At 42.1% G+C, this 23,986-nt stretch overlaps 1 protein-coding gene across 7 annotated transcripts in view; it reads left to right on the top strand.

The window, feature by feature from the left end:
- Positions 1-8,244: 8,244 nt before the first annotated feature.
- Positions 8,245-23,986, top strand: part of LOC311495720 (pleckstrin homology domain-containing family A member 5-like) — a 74,028-nt gene continuing 58,286 nt past the window's right edge. For 3 of the 7 annotated variants that reach the window (XM_084555279.1, XM_084555275.1, XM_084555278.1), the window contains exons 1-3: positions 8,248-8,390; positions 8,492-8,568; positions 9,992-10,049. In XM_084555279.1, the coding sequence (XP_084411405.1) occupies positions 8,299-8,390; positions 8,492-8,568; positions 9,992-10,049 (227 nt within the window). In that variant the 5' untranslated portion in view covers positions 8,248-8,298. Of the gene's footprint in view, positions 8,391-8,491; positions 8,569-9,991; positions 10,050-23,986 lie in introns of all 7 variants that reach the window. The other 4 variants (XM_084555281.1, XM_084555276.1, XM_084555277.1 and 1 more) reach the window with 4 other exon arrangements.

Genomic DNA, 23,986 nt, shown 5'->3' with positions numbered 1-23,986 from the left:
GAAATTACCAAGCATCACCCTTGTCATCTAGCCCATCCGTCCGCATACCCATCAGTCCATTTATCTGTCTGTCCATCCACGGGGCTGTCAGTTTAGACGGTTTGCTTGCTCTTTATTTATTTTATCTTTCTGCTGAGGACAGCAGCTGCAGTGAATGTGAGCCATCCAGCCGACAAAGCTCTGATTAATTGCCTGCAATAAGAAAGAGTGAAAGCAGCAGCGGGAGGAGCATTAGAGATGGACACTAACAGAGGATAGCAGGGGAATAACTGTCCGTGCAAGCATTGACAAGTCCAACCTGAAAATATAGCTAGGCTGAATAACTGTGTGCCTCCCAACATGTATATAAACACTTTTAGTAAGGCTTGTCTTGTGAACATATTTCTTCTGGTCTAGTTTGTTTCTTTAAAAACTACAGGTACCTAGGTGTTTTTTCTTTAAATGTGAATGCAGTGTATGTGTGCGTTGCACAGCACAGCGCAGCACTTACGGGCATGACAGTACTCTCCCCGAAGGAGGCTGCATGTGTGACATCTCATCAGCCCGGCTGTATTTGAGATAAGTGAGGAATCAATACTTATTGATTAGCGGAGCTGCCACAGGAAGCTCTTCCCTTTCCCCACCTGCTTTGCCTGAGCACATAGAAAGCAGATGGCCCTTACCCAGTGGTGCTCAGCACATGGGACGTGTTTAGTGGCCCAGACACAACCTCTCCGCAGGACTCAGCTGTGTCCTACTGCCTCGCCAACAGACGGACAAATTTAGATTCCCCGTGCAGAGGCACATGTTCTGCCGCCACTCATAAAAAGAGGTGTCAGAGAATAAAAATCTCATGATTTTAAAGAATGAATTAATATGTATAAACAGAATATTTGATTAAAACCAATAAACCAAAATCAATAATATTGGCACTTTTTATTTTTTTTTCATTACAGAGACTGTGACCTGTTCTGTACATCTCAGGGTGATCTTCTGTAACTCGCTGCTTGCTGAAGCACCGCTACGCTTACTGGACCTTGACGAGGAAGGAAATGAGCTCAGGTTTCCCACAACCCAACACTCCTCGATTCATAGCTATTTCACTGTCACAGCTCTCTGACTGTTGCTGACGCTGGTCATCTCGCCACACAGCTCCACTATGTGCGCTGGTTCTTTTTTGTCTCCCGACTTGTGGCGTAGCTGGGAGTCCTGCTTTTACTATGTCAGAGGACACACTGAAGTCAGTACACCTGAACAGGTGTAGAGAAGGAGGCCGACTCAGTGGAACACATGAACCAGCAGTAGAAGAGAGACACTAAAATACATTTGTACAAATCTAAAACAGAAACAGAGGCTATTTTTGTACTCATTTCAAACATTGCACTGCTTTAATGCAGTTGTTGCTGCAAAGGGAAAGAAAATAGCTCCATGTCAGTGACGCACACTATACCAGTCTCTTCCCATCTGTACCCGATACCTGTGTTTACGTTTGTACTGCAGTAAATGAAAACATTGTGTGGGAGTTTTACTTGTGACTTCAGATGCGGCGTGACGGAGAGTATCTGTTTTGCTTGGGTTGTTTTATGAACACACTGTAAAGTGACAGCCTTATAAGGCCTCTGAGGACAGATCATTTGCAGTAGAACGTAAAATGCTTGCACTGCCTGTCAACGTCACGTGACGGCTGCGTGTTTTTCTTTTAACTGCATACTTCATCAATCAAAGGCCGATCCATCACGTTACTACAGAGCGTGTCACGGCGTCATGAACAAATAAATAAGGCGGAGTGTCTCCTTCTCAGATCTCTCCCTCTGTTTCAATACAAAGCCCGTTTACTCAGTGCGGACAAACTGAAAAAAAAAGAAAAGAAAACCAAGCACTGCGTGACAGTTCCTGTTCCGCTTTAGTTACTAGCTCATTGTACTCACGCACTGAATTGACTCTGTACACACCTGATTAAGCATACAGCCATAATATTTAACATTCCTGAGGTATTTATGGAGAATAAAGGAGTGACTAGGTTTCTGTGGAAACGCAGGATTTCACAATCACTTCCTGTATTTTGAGCTGCTGGACACGAGAAAGAAAAAAAGAAATTCCCCTGAAAGGCAACACTTCTCATGTAAAACAAATAAAGGAACTCGCTGGGGCAGTAATGATGTTTTGATTATGAGAACAGCTGAGTGGATATTGCAGATTTTGCACAACCTTGAATTTTCAAAAACTCCCGTTCCAAAAATAGCCCCAAGCGGAGCAGATGTTCATACATAAATATATGCGCTGTGATGTCAGACGCTGGATCATATGTTTCCTCCCTTTTCTGGAATATCTAAGTTTGACTTCTTACATAATTACGCACTTTGAAGGTTACTCCGTGTCAGCTGGAAGGTAAGATAAACAGTATATACTGTGTTTTTCTTTCAAGGCCACTAGTTGACAGAAAAGTAAGGCTTCTGTTTTACATGAATCTCAGTTTATTTTGCTGTGTCAGCATGAAAAACTACTTCTGAGTTCCTTATATTTTTTTAAAAAGAGGCATTTTCTACTGGGCAGCGTGATCTGTTCCGCAGTGTGCGCACCAAACCAAGGCTTTTTCTTTCATTAGGAAACATTATTAATGCATGAAACACAGCAACAGCAAAGTTTATCGTCTCAAATTACAGCATCATTTGGGGACATCAGTGTTGTCCTTGAGGAGTTCTCGTCATCCGTCCGCCTCAGAGAATTATTCTGGCCCTAGAGACTTTCTCACTGCCGCTCACATGACCCTCGCTGCCCCCAGAAGATGCTCATGACCTGTTTGTCACACTGCTCTGCTTTCCCATCAGACTGGGGATATGTGTGTCAGCGGGGGGGAGGACCGCTTGCTGAGACATCCTGAATATTGAAAATCCCAACAGATGTTGTGGTTGCACTGTTGTACAGTAAATGTCATCAGATTCTGTGCAAAAGGGAGGTCTGTGTCATATCCGCACCGTAATTAAAACTGCAAGTCGCGCCAGGCACTGAAGATGTCTGCAGTGGAAAGTGGGGTCTTCACCGTCAGATGATTTCCCCTTTTATATTATCCCAGCACTTAGCCTGAAGTAGTTCTCCATGAACTGATCTATAATCTGCTACTTAAGCATTAATACACTGCAGGGTGATGGTTTGCACTTGAGAAGATGAAACCGGGAGGCGCTGCACATCAGGATTGGTGATGTCAGCACATGTGGTGGTCTTCAGTGAGTGTTGTATGTTGAGGAATGACACCCGCGTCAGGTTATTTGTGTAATCGCAGCAAAGCGGAGCTCGGATCCTGGATCAATGTTAAGTAGCCCCTCATCTTAATTAATAATCTGCTCCATTACTTAAATGACACAGCGGTGTCTTTTGAGTAATGATAACAGAGGCGATCAATAAAAGAACCCGCTCCTGTTATGTGTGGATGATTTAACATCCAGTGTATTTACAGTAGACTTTTGTAGTGCTTACTAAGTGCAGATAGCAATTAATAAAGCAGTTTATGAAGCAGGGAGAGCTGGAGGGAGGCTAATTTCATTATCTAAACACAGAGGTCCTTGTCTAAACCAATAACGCCTGAAGACTACATGGAGGTAAGATTAGGATGGTTATGCTGGGTTAGATATTTAACAGACAAATTAATGTGGAGAGGCTGAGCTCGGGCTCTGCTTTTGGTCTTACCGCTTGCGGTTTCTAACCTCAGTCTGCGGAGAGTCAACCCTTTAAATGCACGAATAAACACTGAACGCTCTGAACCCAGATCTGTTTTTACTTTACGTAGCAAAATAAAAGCCAGGAGGTCTGGGAAGAATAAATTATTTTTTATTTATTTTCTTGCCACAGTTGTACTGCAATGAATTTCTTCTCACAAGCATTTCAGTTACGACGCACACAGGCCACTCTCGACATCCTCTAATTACAAAGAAGCGTATCCTCTCATTCAGGTTTAATGACATATATCACTGGTGGAAAGCTCATAAAACTCGGAAAGAAAAACACTTGGACGCCGCCCAGAAATGCAATGGATCCAGTGAGGTCATGACTGTGGTGAACAGAGAGCCATTTGTGGGTTGAGTCTTTGTCAGGATGTGACTAGCAGTGATTCAGGGAGGCGTGTTTAATGATTCAGAGGTGAGCCGTGAGAACTACACCTCCCTTCAGGGGCTTTTTTTCCGCAATCTTTCAAAGCCTAGAGAGTCATTCCTATCATCCATACTGCTACCTCTGCACTTCTGCAGCTACAACTGCATTAAGTGTTTTACCATTTTTCCGAAGCTTCATATTAACCTGGTCTGCTGACTTGACCCTAATAGCTGTACTGGTTTGTGGGTTATGCATGCCGGTCAAATGATTCTGTGTATTGAAACTGGAGAAGCACAGATGACATCTTATTCGCAATGCAAATGTCTGAGGGATGGATTACAGAGGGCAGTACAGTAGGAAGTTACTGTTTTGACTTGTGTGAAGATGAACTGGTCATCGAATCAATGAATATATATTTCTCTGCAGTAGTAAGGTGACCGAGTTACCACATGCACAGACTTTACTGATTTCAAAGTGCGGTATTTAGGCTCAGAGATGGCTCTTTAGGAACTTTTGATTCCAGCGGATGAGAGCTTTGCACAGAAGCCGAGTGGCTCCAGTGTAAAGACGACAGTCCTGCCCTCTTACCAGGCGCAGACAGGCACGAGGCTACTGTTGAGCTGGCACCAGAACAAAGCCCTCCAACAGCTGGTTGATAACCTGCAACCATTAATTACATTCTGATGCCTCAAGTCTGGCCTGTGTCGCTGAGCCCTCGCCTCACTTAGCGTGAAGCAATTATGTAAGAATGTGCTGCACAATGTTCAGACACGACACTGTATGTGTTAATAATGATAGCTCTTATGTATTTAGGCTCTGCGTCTTTTTTGGGGCACAAATTAATATTTAGCGAGTTGCAAAAAAATGCTTTGAGTAGTATTTAGGTGATTCCGCTGAGTCAGTGTTATATTTTGTTACGGCTCGACATGATATTTAGGAGATCCCAGAGAAAAAAGTGTTAATGTCTCCAGATTTGTTTGGCTTCTTCTCCATTTACTTTCACTTCCTACCACTCAGTCCTTCCTACTTTACACACAGCGCCACATGCATGTCCTGTGCTAGCGCTAGGCTACTCCTTGCAGAAAGGCAAACACAGCTAGCCGCTCTCAGTTAGGCTCCCTCTTCAGCTAAATGGTATTGGGTTATTTGAATGCCGATGATAAGCTATAGCTCAGTGAAGCACCCTGGCAACTGTGGGCTGCAGTTGAGAAATGTCTGCTCTGGCCAAAAGAGGAATTATATGACCCACAGTACTTGACTCTCTGTTATGTCAATACTGTCAGACCTTGGAAACAGAACTCCATGCAAACTTGCATATTGATTAGGGAAGCTTAGGATGCTGGGACAAAACGCAGCTCAAGCTGCTTGTTTTATGGCTTCTCTGGAAATGTTTTAATAGTAATACATTTGGCTAACGTGTCTACTAATCCAAAGTGCAGTGTGTTTCATGTTGGCCTATAATTTAAAGAGTAGAAACAACACTACAGTTTTATTTATTTTTTCTTCTGAACGCTATCAACGGCAAGACAGAGAGTGGGCACATAGGCCCACGGAGCAGATTTTGAAATGGCTGTCTCTGGATTTCAGACACGACCTCACTTTCAGATCCCACGGGTATACACAGACATACCAGTATCAGGCTCTAATCCAATTATTTCCACCCTCACGAATCTTATTCATAGATTCTCTGGAAAGGATTAAATACTTGTGAAAAGAGCATAAGCAGGTAGGATACCTATTTCATAGAAGAAAGACATTTTAACTGATCTGCCAGAAACCCAACCTATGCAGTCCACGTCAAATCAATAAGAGGTCGAATTTAACAGCATGTGAAGCTCCGATTTTTAATAGTCTGTCTTGTTGTGAATTATTGTCCTGCTACCTGGGGAAAAACAAGCAGCGCTTTTGTATGTCACGTTACCAAAAAGCTGTCTGCCCCAGGTAAGTAGAATACAAAGAGCTCAGTGTTTGACATCTGACCAGCCCAGGCATCACTCCCTAACTGCTTCCTTCAGAGTTATTCTGCAAGTGGATCGCCTGGCAGTTGGCATATACAGTATGTCCACTTCCCACCACCACATGATCGTTCAAAAATAGTGGCCTACCATGTGTCCAGAAAACAATGCAACACAGTGCAACAACAAGCCAGGCACGGCGGTGTTGGATGACTTGTCTTTGTATGCTGTGAAAGGCTGATGCTGCAGTTTCACTGAAAAATGACAAAAGGTGGAGAACAGGAACCTAAAGGTGGAGTTGAACATTTTGGTGCCTTAGTGGGCTGTGAACATGTCTCTCTGTGCGTATGTCAGTCTGCAGCGGTGCAAGCTAAGTGTGTTTTCTCAAGTAAAACTACTACAAAATTGTACAAAAGTAAAATTGACTTTCTAAAAGTTACCTAATGGTTACCATTCCACAAAACTGATTTGAATAGAATAGAACAGTTTATTGCCATTTGCACAGGTACAAGAAAGTACAGGTACACTGGAATTCTTTTCCGAAGTTCCGCGAGTCATCTTTATTATAAAAAAACTAAAACTAAAAACAAAGGTAAACGTTTTTACTATTACTACTGAAATATGCACACTTTGTAAAACTATAAAAATTCACATTAGGTTAATTGCACATGAGGTTACTGCACTGAAATTACTGCACATTGTGGTGTAGAAAAAATAGCTCTCTGTATAAGACAGACTCATAGAAAGAGGCGGCGGGCTGAGGTTATCGTTACCAGTTACTTTTAAAATGAAAGTTTCACACAATGGATAAAATAACAAAATAACAAGCTTTAAAAAAATAAAACACTTTAATTATACATTATACACACACAATCTTAAATCAGTAGATTCCAAACTTTCTGGCTTCTGATGTGTAGTCTGAGTCACATTTCAGATATGTATGAGTTTTTAACACCTCCACCAAATAGCGATTTGTCCCTTAAAACTTCTCACTTGATTTAATCTTGGTAGCGACCCAATATCTCACCAAAAAAAAAAAAAAGTGTAAAGAAACAGCACAAAATATTGCTTATGTTTCAGTGTTAATAATCTAAAGACATCACATATAATAAAACTGTATATCAGTCGGAGTGACCAAAACAAGTGTTACTTTAAGTTTCAAAGCAAGCAGTCAAGGGCAAGAAACTTCCATATTAACCAGAAAAATTCAAGGATTATTGTGTAGCATCTGGTTTGTGATGATTTAATTGATCATTTGTTTTGGGACATGTACCACTATGAAGCATAAAATGACACGATAAACGCCTTAAAGTGACTCATGCTACTAACTGGATTATGGGGTCTGTCTAATTTTACAATTTCAGATTGATATGCAGGCATAACATTATGACCACCTGCCTAATATTATTTATTTCTCTCTTCTGCCTCCAAAGCAGTTGTGACTCATCAGAGAATGGACATGGGTCTTCTGAGGGTGTCCTGTGGTGTCTGGCAACAGAATGTTGTTAGTGGGGGCCTTTGGGTTGAGGGGAGGGGCCTCTGTGGATCATCCCACAAATACTTGATCAGTTTGGGATCTAGTGAATTTGGAGGCCAGGTCAACACCTTGTGCTGTTTTTTATGTTTCTGAGTTGTTTCTTAACTGTTTTTGGGGATGGCTGCTGCCATCAAGGAGTGTCATTGCCATGGGGTGGGGGTGTCTGGTCTCGTGTAGGTGGGTGGTACGTCATTCATTCACATGAATGCCAGGTCCTAAAGTTTCCCGGCGGAACACTGAATTGACACAAGATGGTCAATGTTATTTACTTCTCCTCACAGTAGTCATAATGTTATGCCTGATCGGTGTATATAAATAATTAAATATCTAGTGTGGAAAAAAGGATTGAAGGGGACCAGCAGATCAATTTTGTGTGGGGTCCCCCAGGAGCCAGTTAACCCATCCCTGCCCCCATGTTTGATGTGTCTTTGTTTGGAACAAAAGCAGACACAGCCATGCAAAATAACACAAAACACAGTCACACTTCAACAACGCACGGAACAATAACAACAACAACAACACAAATGTTTCTGTAGCATTTATGTAGCGATTTTCCGCCAATACAAACACATTTAGATAAGTCGAACAAGTCGCCTACCAAACATATGAATGGACTTTACCTGTCTGCCCTACCCCCCCGTGCTCCTGCCCTCCTCTCAGCCATCCGCCGTTGCCAAGGTTTCCGTGTACGCGCTGCCTGTGAGAGCGGAGCCGCGCGATTGTCATACAGTAGTGCCAGACATGGCGGCGGACCTACAGCCCGAGTGGATTTCTTGTCTCCCGTCTTCTTGGAGTTACGGGGTTACTCGGGATGGACGTGTCTTCTTCGTTAAGTAAATATCCCTCCAAAGAAACCGACTTTAAGTCACGCCGTCCGTTTGTAATTCGAACAAAGTCGCCGCTTAATAATGAATGCGTTTCCCTCTCTCAACAGCGAAGAAGCCAAGAGTACAACCTGGCTGCATCCAGTCAGTGGCGAGGCAGTTATAACCGGGCACAGAAAAACTCCAGGTAAAGATGTCACCGAGCGGCTGTCAAGTTTCTCTGTTGTCTTTTATAACGTCTGTCGTGTGCGCCGTCATGTGTCGGTTTTTCCCGGTGTCCGAAAACGGACACTTCCCACACCGAGGCAGAGAGGGACAGAGACGCTGTCACATCCATGCCGTGTGTCTTAACGCGTGAGTGGGCTTTAGGCGCTCGTGTAGGCTGTGTGAAAAGTGAGCCCTCTCGTGCCCACCTCTGCCCGGGCTCGTGCCACTTCCTCTCGAGCCTCCTGGTCAGTCAGTCAGGGAAGTTGGGGTTAATGTTAGCTTACCTGACTGAAAAAATAAAAAAATAAAAAAATAAAAAATGACACCAAGAGTCACGTCAGGTAAACTAATTTCCACGCGTTTTTATTTCACTTTGAATAAAATAACTGCTGACGTGATATTGGTACATTTAATGTTTTGTTGACAAGTTAAGGAAGCGAGACCCTTTTTGGCAGCAACAGATGCTAAAGGCTGTAGGCTATTGAGCTACTACTGTAAATACTATATACAAATTTGCAATTAGATTCCCATACCACTCAAAAATGCGTTTTACAGTGTAGAATTAGCTCCCCGCAGTGCTCCACGCTGGTGACGTTATCATGCGACTCTATACACCACCACCACCACCAGCAGCAGCAGCAGCAGCCTCCTGTATTGATTGAATTGATAGATTGAATGGATTTGTTTGATAGGGACCATGCAGTCTTACGTAGTTCCAGAGCAAAGCGTGAAAACCTCATGTGCTGCACAGAGAGTTTACAGCTATTTCAACTCGTGTTCCCAGTTGGGCCTTTACACAAAAATAAATAAAACCACAATGCCACACAAATATGGAAGTAAGATGAAAAACACATGGCACAGCATTTTATGGAAATGACTTCAAGTACCCTACTAGTGTTATTGACTTGCTGCTTCCTCTCAAAAGTGATGATCATTTTGATTAGCTCACATTCATTTATGGATTGTTGTATATGGATTGTGGATTGTTATTAAAATATTGTAAGTAATAGTATTATTTTTAGAGATTTTATAGACCAAAGGACTCACTGATTGAGGGCAAATGTAACGGACAAATGGACTGATAATGAAAAGTGACATCAGATGCATTTCTAGTGATGTCTTCAGATTTGCTTGCCTGCTGAGCACTATTGTACATGACAAAGAAAAAAAACAAAACAGAAAGTCCTCCCCCATTGAGAAGCTGGAGTAGTGATTTTCGTTTTTTCGCTTTTGCTTGAAAAGTTATTGAAACTCAAGGTCATTTTTTTGATTCGTTAACCTTTGCTTCTCTGCATCTCAGATTGACAGCTGGGGATGCATAGCCCTATTTAAATTAAAACATAATAAGTTTCGTCCACCAATGTTTGTTTACATATTTTTGTCCACCTCTCCTTGTTTCACAGATCTACCTACTGGCTGGGAAGAAGGTTTTACCTTTGAAGGAGCACGGTGCTTTATCAAGTGAGTTTAACCGTCTTCCTTCGCAACACACACACCCATCACAACTTTATACCCATGCCATATAAATTCAAATCACTTCCTTGTTGTGTCACCATGATGTCCTAGTTATAAAGAGAAATGTATTTATTACTACATAGTCTCTTGAGATGAATGAAACGCTTGTTCATATGCCTACTGGAGCTGGAAACGTGCGGTGCAGTAAATATTGTAACGTTTAATTGGGAGCCTTTACTCACATTTTCTGTACCGTAGAAGCCTACCGCAAAAGTTAATGATTACACAGGAATGCTGTGCAAATACGTGGGCAAAGTGTGGCCGCTGTCTTCTTGTGAGCTGTTTTTATTTATTCAGACTTACCCAACTCAAAGCAGAGCCTACTTGTGGAGGTGAGCCAGAGTGCAGTTTGTTTCCCTATCCTGACAGTTATCCTCACTGTTTGGATTTAAATGGCCTGCTCCCAGTTTACAATGTCACTTGTCTTTAGGAGATGCTAGAAAATATTTCTGAGATCCATGCCAGTCCACTGCATTACAGGAAATTGAAAGGACTTTTTATTCAAAGTCTCCTTCCCTCTGCTCATTTGTTGAGGCTGTGTGGGCAGGAGAATAAGTGATATTTCCTCCGTGACCACTGAAACATTTTGTTCGGTTTGTGTCTCTCTCTGCGTGAACACCAGGATCTACATGAACGACATCAGCCATTGGCTACGTTACCGTCTTTGAACTAGAGTGTATTTCACATTTCCTTCCCTCTATTCCGTAGTACCCTGATGCATGCAGCTAATCAAAAGAGATCACGAGCGCTGTCATTCAGTCGGCACTGATTCATCATCCGTCCTCCAAATCCAAGGATAGGAGTTGAAATATTTTGTTACTATGCGTGTACCATCAAAGTACTTCCCCCCCCTAACAGCAGGTACAGATATTTTGTAGATGAGCTTTTTTGCGGAAATACAAGAATACGTCTGCATGGCTGAAGACATTGCAATGCTTACCCCACAAATTTAGGATTTTATGCTTTATTATCCTTACTGAGTCCCTCTCCTTTTTTTTTTTGACTTCCTCGTGTATTTTAGGAGCTTCATGTGGCAGGTTGCCAGGCAGTCTGACTGAAAGGCTGTAATTTTATATTCCTGTATTTTATCACAGCTTCCCAGTGCAAACCAGGCTTGGGGAGACCACATTCATTAGTTGATCACTGCGATTCTGGCACAGTCCAATGACATGGTAATGTCCCCTGTAAAACAAGGTACAATGCAATCATCATGTCCCCTGAAAAGTGTCCAGAAGGCATTTTTGTGTGAAATGAAAAAGCATTGGTCTATCCATTAGCTGGATTTCAGACACGCTGTAAATCCTAAGACAAAAACTGTGAAGAAGTCATTTAAATTCACTTGTTTGTCGCATACAAGATAAATGTGTATACACAGATTAACGGAGCCACAATACAACGGTAAACAAAAACACGTGTACATCTGGTTTAACTGAGCCTGCTCTGAACTGAAGCTAAGCATAAAATCCGAAGAAACAGCTCAGGCACATCTCCTTGTTTTCCCTGTAGTCTGAAAAAGCTGTCCTTAAAATATAGTAATGTGAGCAAATCTGTGCTGTGTGAAAACAGTTGTTAGATGGAAGCAATGCAGCATATGTTTCTTTTACATTCATTTGTGCAGCATACTATTAATTTAGCAAGCATCCATCCTTAGAATACTCACTGCGGTTCAATTGATTACCGTCGCCTATTCTCCAATATGCTGTCTCCTGCTCTCTCCCGTCCCTTTCCCTCTTTTCCTTCATTCCCTCTGTCTCCCACGCTTGTAATGTCTGTTGTTTGTTTTTGAATTGTGCATAAGAGAAACTAACTGACAGCTAAGCTCCAAGTTTGAAACCTAAATTTCTGTCATATTGTCAGTAAAGTTTATTTTGAGGCCTACAGAAAATACTATAGTGTGTTCCTGTTTATACCGTGATGCAGACTGCCCTGTTTAATGAAGCATGGCGGATGCTTCCACTGTCTGCCTTCTGTGTTTTGCTAAGACGCATTTGGCTGGCCTGACTTGTTTCCTTTTTGTTCTCTGTAAATTAGCAAGAACCGATAAGTCATGTAGTCGCAGTGTCATGAAGATGACCGCATGCAGTGACAAAACATGTATGGTCAGTTCAAGGCCAAAGATCAGTCTTGATCAGTTGGTGTGTAGTGATGATGATATGTTTTAGATGCACTTTAAGCTTTGAGTAATTGGGCTGTGTAAAACAAGGCCTCTTAATTTCTTTGTGACTCATTTCTTTGACATAGACATAGATTTGTTGACAGGTTTATGTGATAAATGACTTGGACAGTCCTTGGGACATTTTGAGGCTTTGTGTGAGGTTGCCAATAAAAGCCTCTGAAAACACTCCAAAAGCATTAGTGTGCTGACGGCTGGATAGGCAAGTGCCTCGTGTTTTAAAGTAAGCTGGTATTGCCGTCAATTTTCTTTTGCTAAGAGTTGCACGTTTAGAGGTATAGTTTTACATCTTTTATGTAAGCGAGGTGTTAATGTGAACAAAGCTCTGCGAAAGGATCTGGCTTATTCACATGCTGGCTGTGTGGCTTGGCTGTTACCATCAGGTTACACAGTGTGAGCATCAAGGAGCAGATTGTGCTGACGCAGACTGTCCTCTGATGTGTCGGGAAGGATGAGTCGCAGGTTTTCGGCGTAATAGCGCAAAGTAGAGGCATGGTCCATCCCGAGATGTGATTATTTTTATGGCGCCGTGAGATTTGAATGAGTGAAGGTCAGTGGAGACGTTAATTGAACCAGTCACGGCTTGTGTTCGTGGGTTGTCTGCAGGTGGCCCAGTGCAAACATGCCGTTTTAGTTTGGGGAATTATTATGTTCCAGCTGATCAGCACTTGCTGTTCCACTGATAGAGGACGAGACCGTGGAAAGGTATAAATTTGCAGCGGTTAGCTTGTTAATTTTCTTCAGAGGCCGCCACAAAAATCAGCTCACTGTGTTTGTTTGACAAGACTCCAAGACGGGGAACTGCGAGTACATTTTGTTAGACTAAATGCTGCATAAGTGCGTATGCATCCAAAGTTTTATCGCTGTCATCATCCTATCTTACGTATATGGCTCGTTGAGGAGAGAGCAATGGGTCAATAGAAACTGTCTAAGCTTTAAGGCTAGCGGGTTTTGGCCCCGGTCACAACTGCTGAACATGGCGATAAATCAGGGAACTCCATCCAGTAAATCTGCTGCTTTGAGTGGCTCTGAAACTGTAATCCACGCATCAGAGTAAAAGACACTTTGTCCTATAGATAAACGTGTTTGTTACTTTGTACCATGCGTTGAGCATTGGGAGCTGTGGCAACTTATATCACTGGGACATTTGACACAACAACCTGACTGTTGGCTCTCTGTGGACCCCAGTTTTTGTGGCGTGTTCTGCACCATAATTTGGGTCTGCAGCCTAGTTGGACTCTTGCTGACTGGTTTTCAACCGATTGCGCAAGTTTAATCGGTGGCAGAAGGGCTCAGTGAGAGAAATCCCTTTGATTGGCTGTTTCCGCTCAGAGAGCCAGTGCACAATAAGACAGACGGAAATTACAAAAGCAAGCAAACGACAAAGCCAAGAAGGCACACGCAGAAAGCTCTCCTCATTTTTCATCTTCAGCTCATCTGAATAAACCAGTACACAGTTATTTTCCAAGTTCCTTCTTAGTCCTACGTCTTCTGGTTTCAGCTTTTGAATGACATATACAGACTGCTGCCACCTCCTGATGCAGAACGTATGTGCTAGATGCCTGTTGGCCATAGTCTTTGTGGAGTATTCAAGTTCAACTTTTCTGCTGAGACACAGGAGACGTGAGGCAAGACGGTTGGGCTTTGTTGCCAGTAGTTCTTTGATGTCAGTCTGGTGCGTCTGAGCCTTTTCTGAACATCACTTCACTGTGCATGGATCCACAGCTGGGCTTTCCGATACTCAAGATATGCACTTTAAAAAGCATGCACGCATGGACTCGGTGCAGAAAAATACACAGTGAATGAAACACTTCGGTATATATTTCCACAACATCTTCTCTGTATTCTGTCCCTTGGGTCTTTTGGTAAATCCAACAACAGCCACCCAGAGTACAGTATCTGTTCAGCTTGTTTTTGTTTGTGATATAAACAGCGTTTTGATGAGACCGTTCCATCTGGCGGATTTGTGTTTTCCATTTTATCTCAGTGGCACATAATCCTACATTTTAACTTAAGCCTCAGTTTGAACAAAAAGTGTGGACCCGATTTGGGAAATCTCAGCTGTGGTTTGTCGCAGTGTTTTTCTGTCACTGTCTTCTAATGAGGATTCTTGATCTGTGAAACCCTTTCCGAAGTGTGTATCAGGATAAATGGGTCGAAGTCAGTTTGACTGTTGCAAAAGGCTTAATATTAGAGTTGGAAAGTGATGACCCTAATTATGAGTTTGTTTCCCTATGAACGCATGAAGTGTTTACAGCAATTATGTTTCTGAATAGACAGGTGCTGATTCCTGCCAGTTCCCTCTCTTTGCCTGCTATTCTTGTCTCATTAATTCTGTGTGAGAAACGACGGAAAAGACTTCTGAAGACAGGGCTAATTGCTCCAGGTTATGCTGTGAGAGACGGTAGCTGTTATCTTGTTTTGAAGGCTAATGAGTGAGCAATAAATACAGCTGACCCACACAGTGCTACAGGCCTAAATCCGAGCTCGGTTGCCGTCCGTTTATTAATGTTTAATTTGATGTCGGCTCCTTGGTGTCCTTTGAGGACAATTTGCTGTTTCGGAGTGCTCATCAGTATAAAGTGGAACATAAAATATAAATATTGTACTAGCCTGCTCTGCAACAGCCACCTTCATTAGGCTATTCACTTCTGCTGCTGCATTATTTATCAGCCAGTACAGAAGAAAGCATGTCAATTGAAATTTGGCCGATGACAAAAATGTCTCCATTGGACCTCCGTTTAGATGTTGGCACATTTTCTGCTTTGAAAACCCACACGCTGTCTGGCTGCTCTTTTAACATCGTTGTTTTGCTCTCAGATCAATGTTCAATTATGGCCATTTTCACTCAAAGTTAAATTATCAAATACTCTTCTTTTAATGACTGTGTTTTTGTTGATAATATACTAGAGCTCCTATATTTATCAAAAGTTTGATCCAAATAAAAATATGATGTGATTTATATTGGCTTGTACTGATCACCTGACCGTATATAAGGATGGACAGAAGAGTGATTTTGAAGCTCAGTATGGTGGCTCTGGTGATCACTATCTTGCCAGTGACTGACTATGCCTAACACCTAGCTAATTCAAAAGTGAAGAGGAGCTGATGCAAGTTGGTGATGCCTTGGAAGACAGCTAGTCACCTGGAGGTAACCTAGGTAACATTTCATAACGCTGAGGCTTGAAATAATTTAGTTATATTAAAAAACCTACAGTTCTTATGAATGGGGGAATTAGCTATCAAGATTAAGATGTCTTTTTGCGCCAGGTGGTACGTTGTTGTTTATTTCTACAATAAAACTGTTTAGTGGTGGGTCTAGGTGGATTGACTAATGGAGCCAGCCTCAAGTAGCCATTTGAGGGCACTACTTAATTGGCGTAATTCTTCACTTCGCCTGATGTGTTTTTTTCTTGCCAAGACAATTGTTTCATGGATCATTCACAAACTAGACTCAAGGATTTAACAATACTTGTCATTCTGACGATGAAAAACATTAAAAAGGGAAAGAAAAGACACCTTGGTGGCAGCAGCAGTGCATGTCCTGCCTTCAAATACCATCACATGTGCCATTGTGTAAGTGTACAGACTAGTATTTATTCATATGAAATATGGACACATAATTATATTTCAAACAGCTCAGATAACATTTTCCCTCTGATTGCTTTCTTGGAACTGTGTATAGCTCTTAGCATTTATTTGAGTGTTTATTTACCCCTGCAGTAACGGCGGAAACAAGCTGGGAGCGCAACACTGAGATATTTTCATCTTTTCAGTTGACATGGCCTTTTCAAATGAGGGGCTGTAGAGCAATGTTTAACATCCATTTAAAAATCTGTTTCTAATCATTACACAACAATAAGTGTAATATTTACTCTCCTTTCAGTTGTGTTTGTTGTTTCCACCAACTCCTGGTGCACATACAGTTTGTGGCTCTCGAGCTGGTAAACGCTCCACCATGTGATTGGTAGTTTTTTGGGGGATTTTTGCTGAAAACTGCTGCTTGTTTCAGCCGAATGAGAGTAGAGAACCAAAACTGAACTGTTTGCCTCTAATCTGTACTTTAGCTTTTAGTTTCATCTTCAGACATTGACACCTCGGGCTTCACTAAAATGAGGCATCTTATCGGAGATCTGAAGAAGGGATTAGCACGTCACAGCCTTCAAACATACGACGCTGATTTTCATTTTGTTGAGTTGCATCAGCTAAAGTGAATAAAAATCACTATCAGGAGTGACTTCACATCGACTCTCATTTCTGTCTTCGTGGGTTTGCGGTGGCTGTATCTGTTCAGTCTTACCTGGAAGAACTGAAAGTTGAGGTCTTTCTTTTTCAGGGAAGCAGGGCCTGTCATTAACTGTGACACAGACAGTTATGGCAGACATTTAAAAGCTCTCCCTTCTCTCCAGGGAATAATCCGAGCTCCTATCTGTGAGCAAAGCCTCATATCAGACCAGATTATATAACTCTGAAAATCCAGTCACAGTAGTGTAAATGAGGGAGGAGGCCGAGATAGAGTTGTAGATTTATTTGTTTAACATGGAAAGTGCTCAGAACTTTTTTTTAAGAGAAAAAAAGCCGTGACCATTCAAGTCCCTGCTTCTAAAACATGATTGCAGCTTCAGCCAAGAGCATTGTCACTCCCTTCAATGAATTGCAACTACATTTTCCAGGTTGGGGTCAATTACTTTAATGCCAGAGGATACTTACAGTCTGTGGGATTTGTTGGCAAGTGTAAAATTGGATATCAGGACACCTCAAGGATAGTTACAATCAACATTTAAACATTTTTAAATTTAAATATTTAAATCACTGTGCACGATATACCGGTTTAATCTCTAAAATTCTATACCTAATACATCAAAACGTGTCGACCTGTTTGGGCAAAAATATTTTCATTTGATGGACTAGCATAGTTTTCAAACGTGGTTCTTTTTGCATTTTCTTTTTATTAAATCTGTAACAACAGTCCACTCTCACACACAAGCCTTTCGTCACTTTGTGTGTCCTGGCCGGTAGCACCTTGAAGTACATCAAGAGATTTATTATGAGGGGGAACAAGTAGAGCCAGTTTCTTTCATTTGTGTTGCTGGAGCCACAGCCTGTTCCAGCACATAATGGATGAGACGCAGGGCGCAGCACGGCACACAAAGACAGACGAACACATTCACTCCTACGGGTGAATTTGCTCCTAATTGTCATAACCTCTGCGTCTTGTATGTTGAAGGAAACTCGAGCGCCCATAGAAAATACACAGCGGCGAAATGCAAACTTCCCAAGTGACTGTTACTGGGTATCCACATGAAAACTTACTGAAGCATTTGATCCGTTCAATCAACACCCACGCTGACCTCCGCTCTGCCGGCCCTGTCCTGAGGACCAGCTGTCTGTCAGTAGCACAGAGAAATTTGAAAGGAGTGCGAACAGACAAACTGTCTTCACCAGGCTCACAGCAGAAATTTTCTGGATAGGATTGGCGTTGCAAGCAGTTGTTTGTTTTGTTTTGTTTTTTTTATGCAGGGATTCAATTAATTTTATTGATTTCCAAAGAGGCTGGGCCCTGAGGTGACGTGCATCTCACATGCTTGTCTCGGAGGCTGTGTGTGGATTGATTAACGATAGATAGTCTGCGATATGGTGAGTAATGGACATGAAAAACAGTTTCTTTGTGGACTCGCCTTTAGACCGAAATTATCAGATGAATGACAGTTTAAAGTTATTGTTTCAACTGTTGCAAATTGAGCATTGCCTCTGTTGTGTTCTTTAAATGACAGTAATGGAATCTGCCATGTGTCATGCGATACGTAATAATTAGTGTGTCTTCGGTGTTGAATGAAACAATCGAGATGATAATTTCAATATAACCATGAGGCACATATCCAGTTTAAAGTGGTGTGTTGGTAAAGAAGTAAGACGTTTCCGTACACATGGCTAACGGTAACGTCTTATTCTAACAGCAAAGCCCTGAGAGAACATTTACTCATCCCCTTGGCAGGGGGAGGCTCTGATGGCTGTGACTGCTGACTCACTAACTCTGTCAGTGTTTGGTACTCTTGCAGCTCAGTTGTGTGTGTGTAATGTGATTTAAGAGGGAAACCAGTAGATCTGGATCTGCCGTACATCATCCCCATTTCTGGCTCCGTAACGCTCTGTTGTGGGGTGCTGACTTTGAGACAGACAGTCAGCTAGTCGAGCTTTGAGCTGCTCAGACAGCTCTCACGCGTTCCAGTCTCTGTGGGGTCCCCGCCATCTGGCTAGCGCCGGGAGAATAGCGTGTATCTGTTTTGGCGTTTGGATGCTCTGAGTGAACATATGCGGATGAGATCCTCTGATGTCGGTGACTGCCCCAGGTGCTGATTAAGACCGTTTCTTTCTCAGTGAAAAATCCACATCAGGTCAAGCTAACGTTAGCATCAGAGTTTTGTATTGCATTTAGTGTGTACTAATATTTGACTGTTTCTCTGTTTATCTTAGGATTCTTTTCATGAATTTAAATTATGGCCACTTTTAATGCATTCAAGCAGGTGGTAGCTTCTAAGTTTCTAAGCGTTCATCATTTTAGTGCACATTATGATCAGACTGTGTGAGCGTTCCCTATCTGGTCAAATCTTCTTGCCCTTTAATGGAAATGTAGTGATGTCCAGTATTAAAAAGTGCAATCCAAGCTATTATAGAATATGTCAAGGGAATGTAGGGCTATCTCTTGGGTTTTATGAGGGGACCATATAGGCTACAGTAATTCTTTGGTCCTAAAGCCTCTTAGTTCTGTGGTGTCTTTGATTTAATGCTGAGAGAGCTGTTGAACTTGATTAATCCCTGTATTAATCTGCAATGAGCCATCCTTTGCTGATATTGTGCCAGGTTGAATCTGGGGACAGCTGCCTTCGCAGGGGTCATGTTGTTGGTCTACCACTATCCTACAGATCATCACGTCTGCGTGCTTACCAGCCAGTTTTTTGAGAATGGCTAATGCTTGCTAGAATTTGCAGGGGAGTACTTACTGCCCTCTTATTGCCCTCTTCTGCATTTTCTTCCGTACACGCCACAAATGTTTATTTTTTAGTTCAAAATTGTATTGATGTGCATGGGACGTAAGAGGACAACTGAAAACATTTTGTCAGTGTTTGATGACAAGCCATGTGCGTGACTTCAAATAGTGCGTGACCTTTCAGCAACGACTCGACTGGCTGCTTCTGAACGGTCTGTTTAGCCGAGGAACTCAATGATACTTAAATTTCACAATCATTATACAGATTGTCCTGTGGTAGAGAGAGCCAAGGTAAGATGTTGTTGCAATAAAGCAAGAGCTGTTCAGTAAATTTTCAACTTTTATTTGCAAATGAAAGACTTTGGATTCATATTATCTGTTCAGCGATCTATAGGTGGTGGATGCGTCACTCATTAACGTGTGCTTACAGCTGCTATATGATGCCCTGAGTACTCTCTCTCTCTCTCTCCCCCTCTTTATCCCCCTCTCTCTGCTTCTCTTGTCTGCCTACCTCAGTCCAGTGGACAGTGCATGGCCCAGTTGTTTTCCAGATGGTGCGTGATGATTAGGGAGCTTTTGGAAGCCATCACTCTGCTCAAATGCTCTACAGCTGTGAGCTCTTGGAGCACCATGTTAAAATGTCCGCAGAGGACTTTGGACCAGCATGCTGTTTCCTGAAACAGATTGTTACAAATGCAGCCCCTGAATTTATCTTCATCCCTGTCCAAACAGGCAGCTGCTCGTCTCCTTTTCATTTTCTTCAGCCGCTTTCTCGAAAGAGGAACCGAGCCTACGTTTTCCAAGTCACACCTTCACGGAGAATGTCTCCTAAAATATAGCTGCATATCTTCTTTTCACACTCTTCCAGAGGGTTAAAATTAAATTCATAGTGCTATACTAATGGTTAGTGCCAAGTTTTCAATTTAGCAGCAGCAGTGGATTGATTAATAGCTTCTCAGTCATGTGGCTTTGCTTTATCCGCTCTCTTCTTTCTCCTGGCAACAGGTTCACCTGCGTTCTTCCCCCTTAAGACCTCACATGTCCCGCAGTGGTATTTCCCAGGCACTTCTGTTCAGTCAAGGCATAATGTATGCTATCTGCAGGGCATTGTTTCTCTCTAAGAATCCCCTCTAAGATTTTAATCCTCTCACACTTCTCATATGCATTTCCTAAGCTCAGCGACAGCACAAATGCTTTTGGCTCCTTAGGTGTGAGCCTTTGATGTTCTCTTGCTCATAAGAATCTTACAGCGAATGCTAATAATTGAGAATAAAGTGGCTGGCTGCCTAATGTGGGGATTGATAACACTTACCTTACCTAATGGTTTATTCACTGTTTTTCTTCTTCACTATTGCAGGCACTCGTAGAAACCATTCATCTCCGATGGTTCTTGTATAATCTCACAACTGTGTGAAGGGCTTCCACGGTTACTCTCGATATCTATCTATAGCCCCTCACACGGGGGCTTCAAAAGTTTCCGCGTGAAAGTGCTTTTTACATTCTTATCGGGCCTCTTGTACTGTACGTCTCTGTGCATGCATTTTAATGTGAGGCCCATCATGACTTGAGTGCACTGCTGCTAGATGGGCCACTTGACAGATATAAATAGCACCCAGGTCATCGCGACTGCTTCAAATAGTACCAAGTTCTCTGAGTACATCAAACCTGTCAAATTAGACAGAGAGTGGAGATATTTATTATGGCATGATCTCATTTTAGTTCCCATAACACATCTATACCTATAACACATGGATTATATAGTACGCACAGTTATTTTCTAGGGACAGAGAGAGATGCTCGGACAGCGGCAGTGATCGGATGCACAGCCTTTATTGCTCAACTGTGACTCTTCTGCTGTTCTCTCCCACACTCTCTGTCCTCATCTGTCCCAGCCTGAACAAATATTTGAACTCCGTGCCAAGTCTCTCACTGAATAACGTGACATTGGCTGTGATTGATATCGTTCATTTGTTTATCTCGCAAGCTTAGTGGCATCACTGGAGTAACGTTAAGAGGAATGTGCCGTTTTCTTCTAAAACGTACAAAAAAAAAAAAGACATAAAAATAGTTGTCCCCCATCACAAAACCCTGGAGAAAACAGACAGCTAAATGCTCATCCCTTGATCTATATTGGTGCCTTGGAAGCAGTGTGTGCTTCCTGTATCCTGGAGATCTAGCCGTCTGTTTGCAGTCAGCCTCATGAGAAAAGCATGGCTGGATAGTGTGCATTACACTGATTCTGAACTTTCACTTTGGATGTTTGTTTAAATTCCAGGTAGCCTGTTTTATCTGTGGCACACTGAAAAACAGTGGGACAATGTTGCCTTCCTTGTCAGAAGGCAGGCAGAGTTTAGCTTTTAATATTAAACATGTCTCACTGAATCGCTTGAGGCCAACAAACATGGTGAACTGATTTCACCAAACAGTTGCAATCCCTTAGCTTTTGAAACCTGAACTGTTTGCTCTGGGTTCATTGTTGTCTTTCCGCTTTTATAATTCAGCACCACTGCCAGCTGTTTACTCCGCTCAGCCTGCAGACGTGGGTATCACGTTACCCCTTGTGTCCTTGCGAACGCGGAGACACGGCACAAGGCACAAACAGTATCGGGACCCATTCAGCAAACCATCATCCTGCATTGTCACTAGTGGTTAAAAAGTCCTCAGGTGTCCATTAAAGACTGGGTGCAACAAAATTAATCTTTCCCTCGCTTCATACTGCGTATCAGGTCTGCTTCGCCTGCCTTCAGGTTCAGTTAGAGGCTGTGTGAGGGATGAGGCCAGAGTGGAGTGAGCTGACAGGGGCTTCATAACCGTAGTAATGGCTGCACCTCATAGTGATCCATCAGCCTAATCAGCTGTCAGCCCTCTGCGGTATGTTTCTGCAGCAGTAGGAATGAATGTCCCTGGAAGTCAAGTCAAGTCTGGTTTAAATATCAGCACTACTTGCTCAAGGATAAATGCAGCCTTCCCACATTAGTGCTGCAATTCGCAAACTGATGCGTGCAGCCCCCCCCCCCCCCCCTTTCTGATTGAGAGGCAACCCACTGTTTTTTCACTGTAAGACCTCTGCTGGTGGTTCAGATAAATACACCCTCAACTTTGACTCTGATGATATGATTGCTATGCTTCTGCGTCTGTGGTGCTTGTGTTAGCGGCTACCTTACACAAGACTTTAAGAGACTGTTTCAACATGTCTCCCTGTGTGACAGCTTTATTACTGCCTGCCACTAGTCAGAAGATGGTGTATTGAGTGCGTGGTATGTACTGTATGTGTCTGTAGGGGCGAGGGATGTAACCGGTATAAATATCACAATTGTGGAGAGACGAGCCTTGGTGTGACTTTTAACAGCACAAGATTGAATTTGTCAAATCATATAATGTCCACTGTGTGAATGCATGTAGCTTCATGTTAAAATAGAGCTAATTTTAATTCAGTGTCTTGTGGCGGGAAAATTGCATGTTATGATTGGAGCTACTATTGGGGGCAAAATGGCAATAAGAAACGGCCTGGCAGTTTGCTGTCAAGCTAGCTGAATCCAACACACCAAATATGAACGAATTTGTCAAACAACAAATCACTGATTCAAAAATAAAGTCTGTTATTTGTTGCATAAGACTCAGAGTCCGTGCAAAACTCAAACCTTTAATCTGTTTTTAAGGTGTTGTTCAACGTGAGCATCAATTATTATTTTAATGCATTCAGTTCATGATGAATAGCCCCACAGTGATGGGCAGTTCTGTGGTTTGTCATACAATACACTTGCCATACAGTCTATCTCTTATAATGCGGCTATAAATAACTTGAATGAAGTAGTCTAACCTGATCAAAACCTGAATTATGTGTTGTCCTCTAATTGACTTTACAGCCACGCAATAATATTCAGTTGAGTAACTGCGATTTGTGCCGAATCCTCCTACCTCTGCTATCCCTTTCTTGTTCAGACCAGACCAACCTGTTTGCTTTGACTAAACGTATTTAACAAATCATTTTCAATCATTTTGGCTCGTAAATAGCCTTTTATATGTCTTACATGATATAAAGCCAATAAGAACTGATGAATCATCTAGAAGAGATCTGTCAGACTGACATCTTTTTTCCAATTTACACTGGGAGATGATGATGTTTTTTATAGCACTTCAGCCTTTAGCATTGAAACCTCACGGTTTGTTCATTTAGTTAGTTCACAGCACATGGCATGTAAGCAGGACGAAGTGCATGCTCGCTGGTGTTTTACTTTCGCAACTGTCCTGTCACCTACTTTAATAAATCATCCTTTTTTTTTGCTGCATCCGCCAGCAAAGTTAGATTCTTGGCCCATATTCTTTGCACTACTGACCAAGATAACCTACATTATATCTGTATTATCTGTTTAAAGGCTGTATATTGGTTGAGACGGGCCACACCTGGCTACTAAGATTAGATGATTCATCTGTTAGTTGAATGACATTGCAGCACAGTGAATATATATTATGTTTTTTTTCTACTGAATTCATTATCAGCTTTTTAATTGATTGTTAAAAAAAAACGTGTACTGTGTTACTGACATTTAGATCCACAACTACTCAATTTGGCAAAAACTATATTTTATCAACTAGTTCACAAGTTTCACTATTTTCTACATCAGATTATCTCAAAGCCTCAGTCTTCTGAATCTCTCAAATCCACAATCAGAATAAAATATGAGACATCATGTTTCTCAGTGACAGTCTGCTTATGAAGCT

Source organism: Chelon labrosus (genome assembly GCF_963514085.1).
Source record: "Chelon labrosus genome assembly, chromosome: 11".
Classification (NCBI taxonomy): domain Eukaryota; kingdom Metazoa; phylum Chordata; class Actinopteri; order Mugiliformes; family Mugilidae; genus Chelon; species Chelon labrosus.
This window is presented reverse-complemented; position numbering and strand designations above follow the sequence as displayed.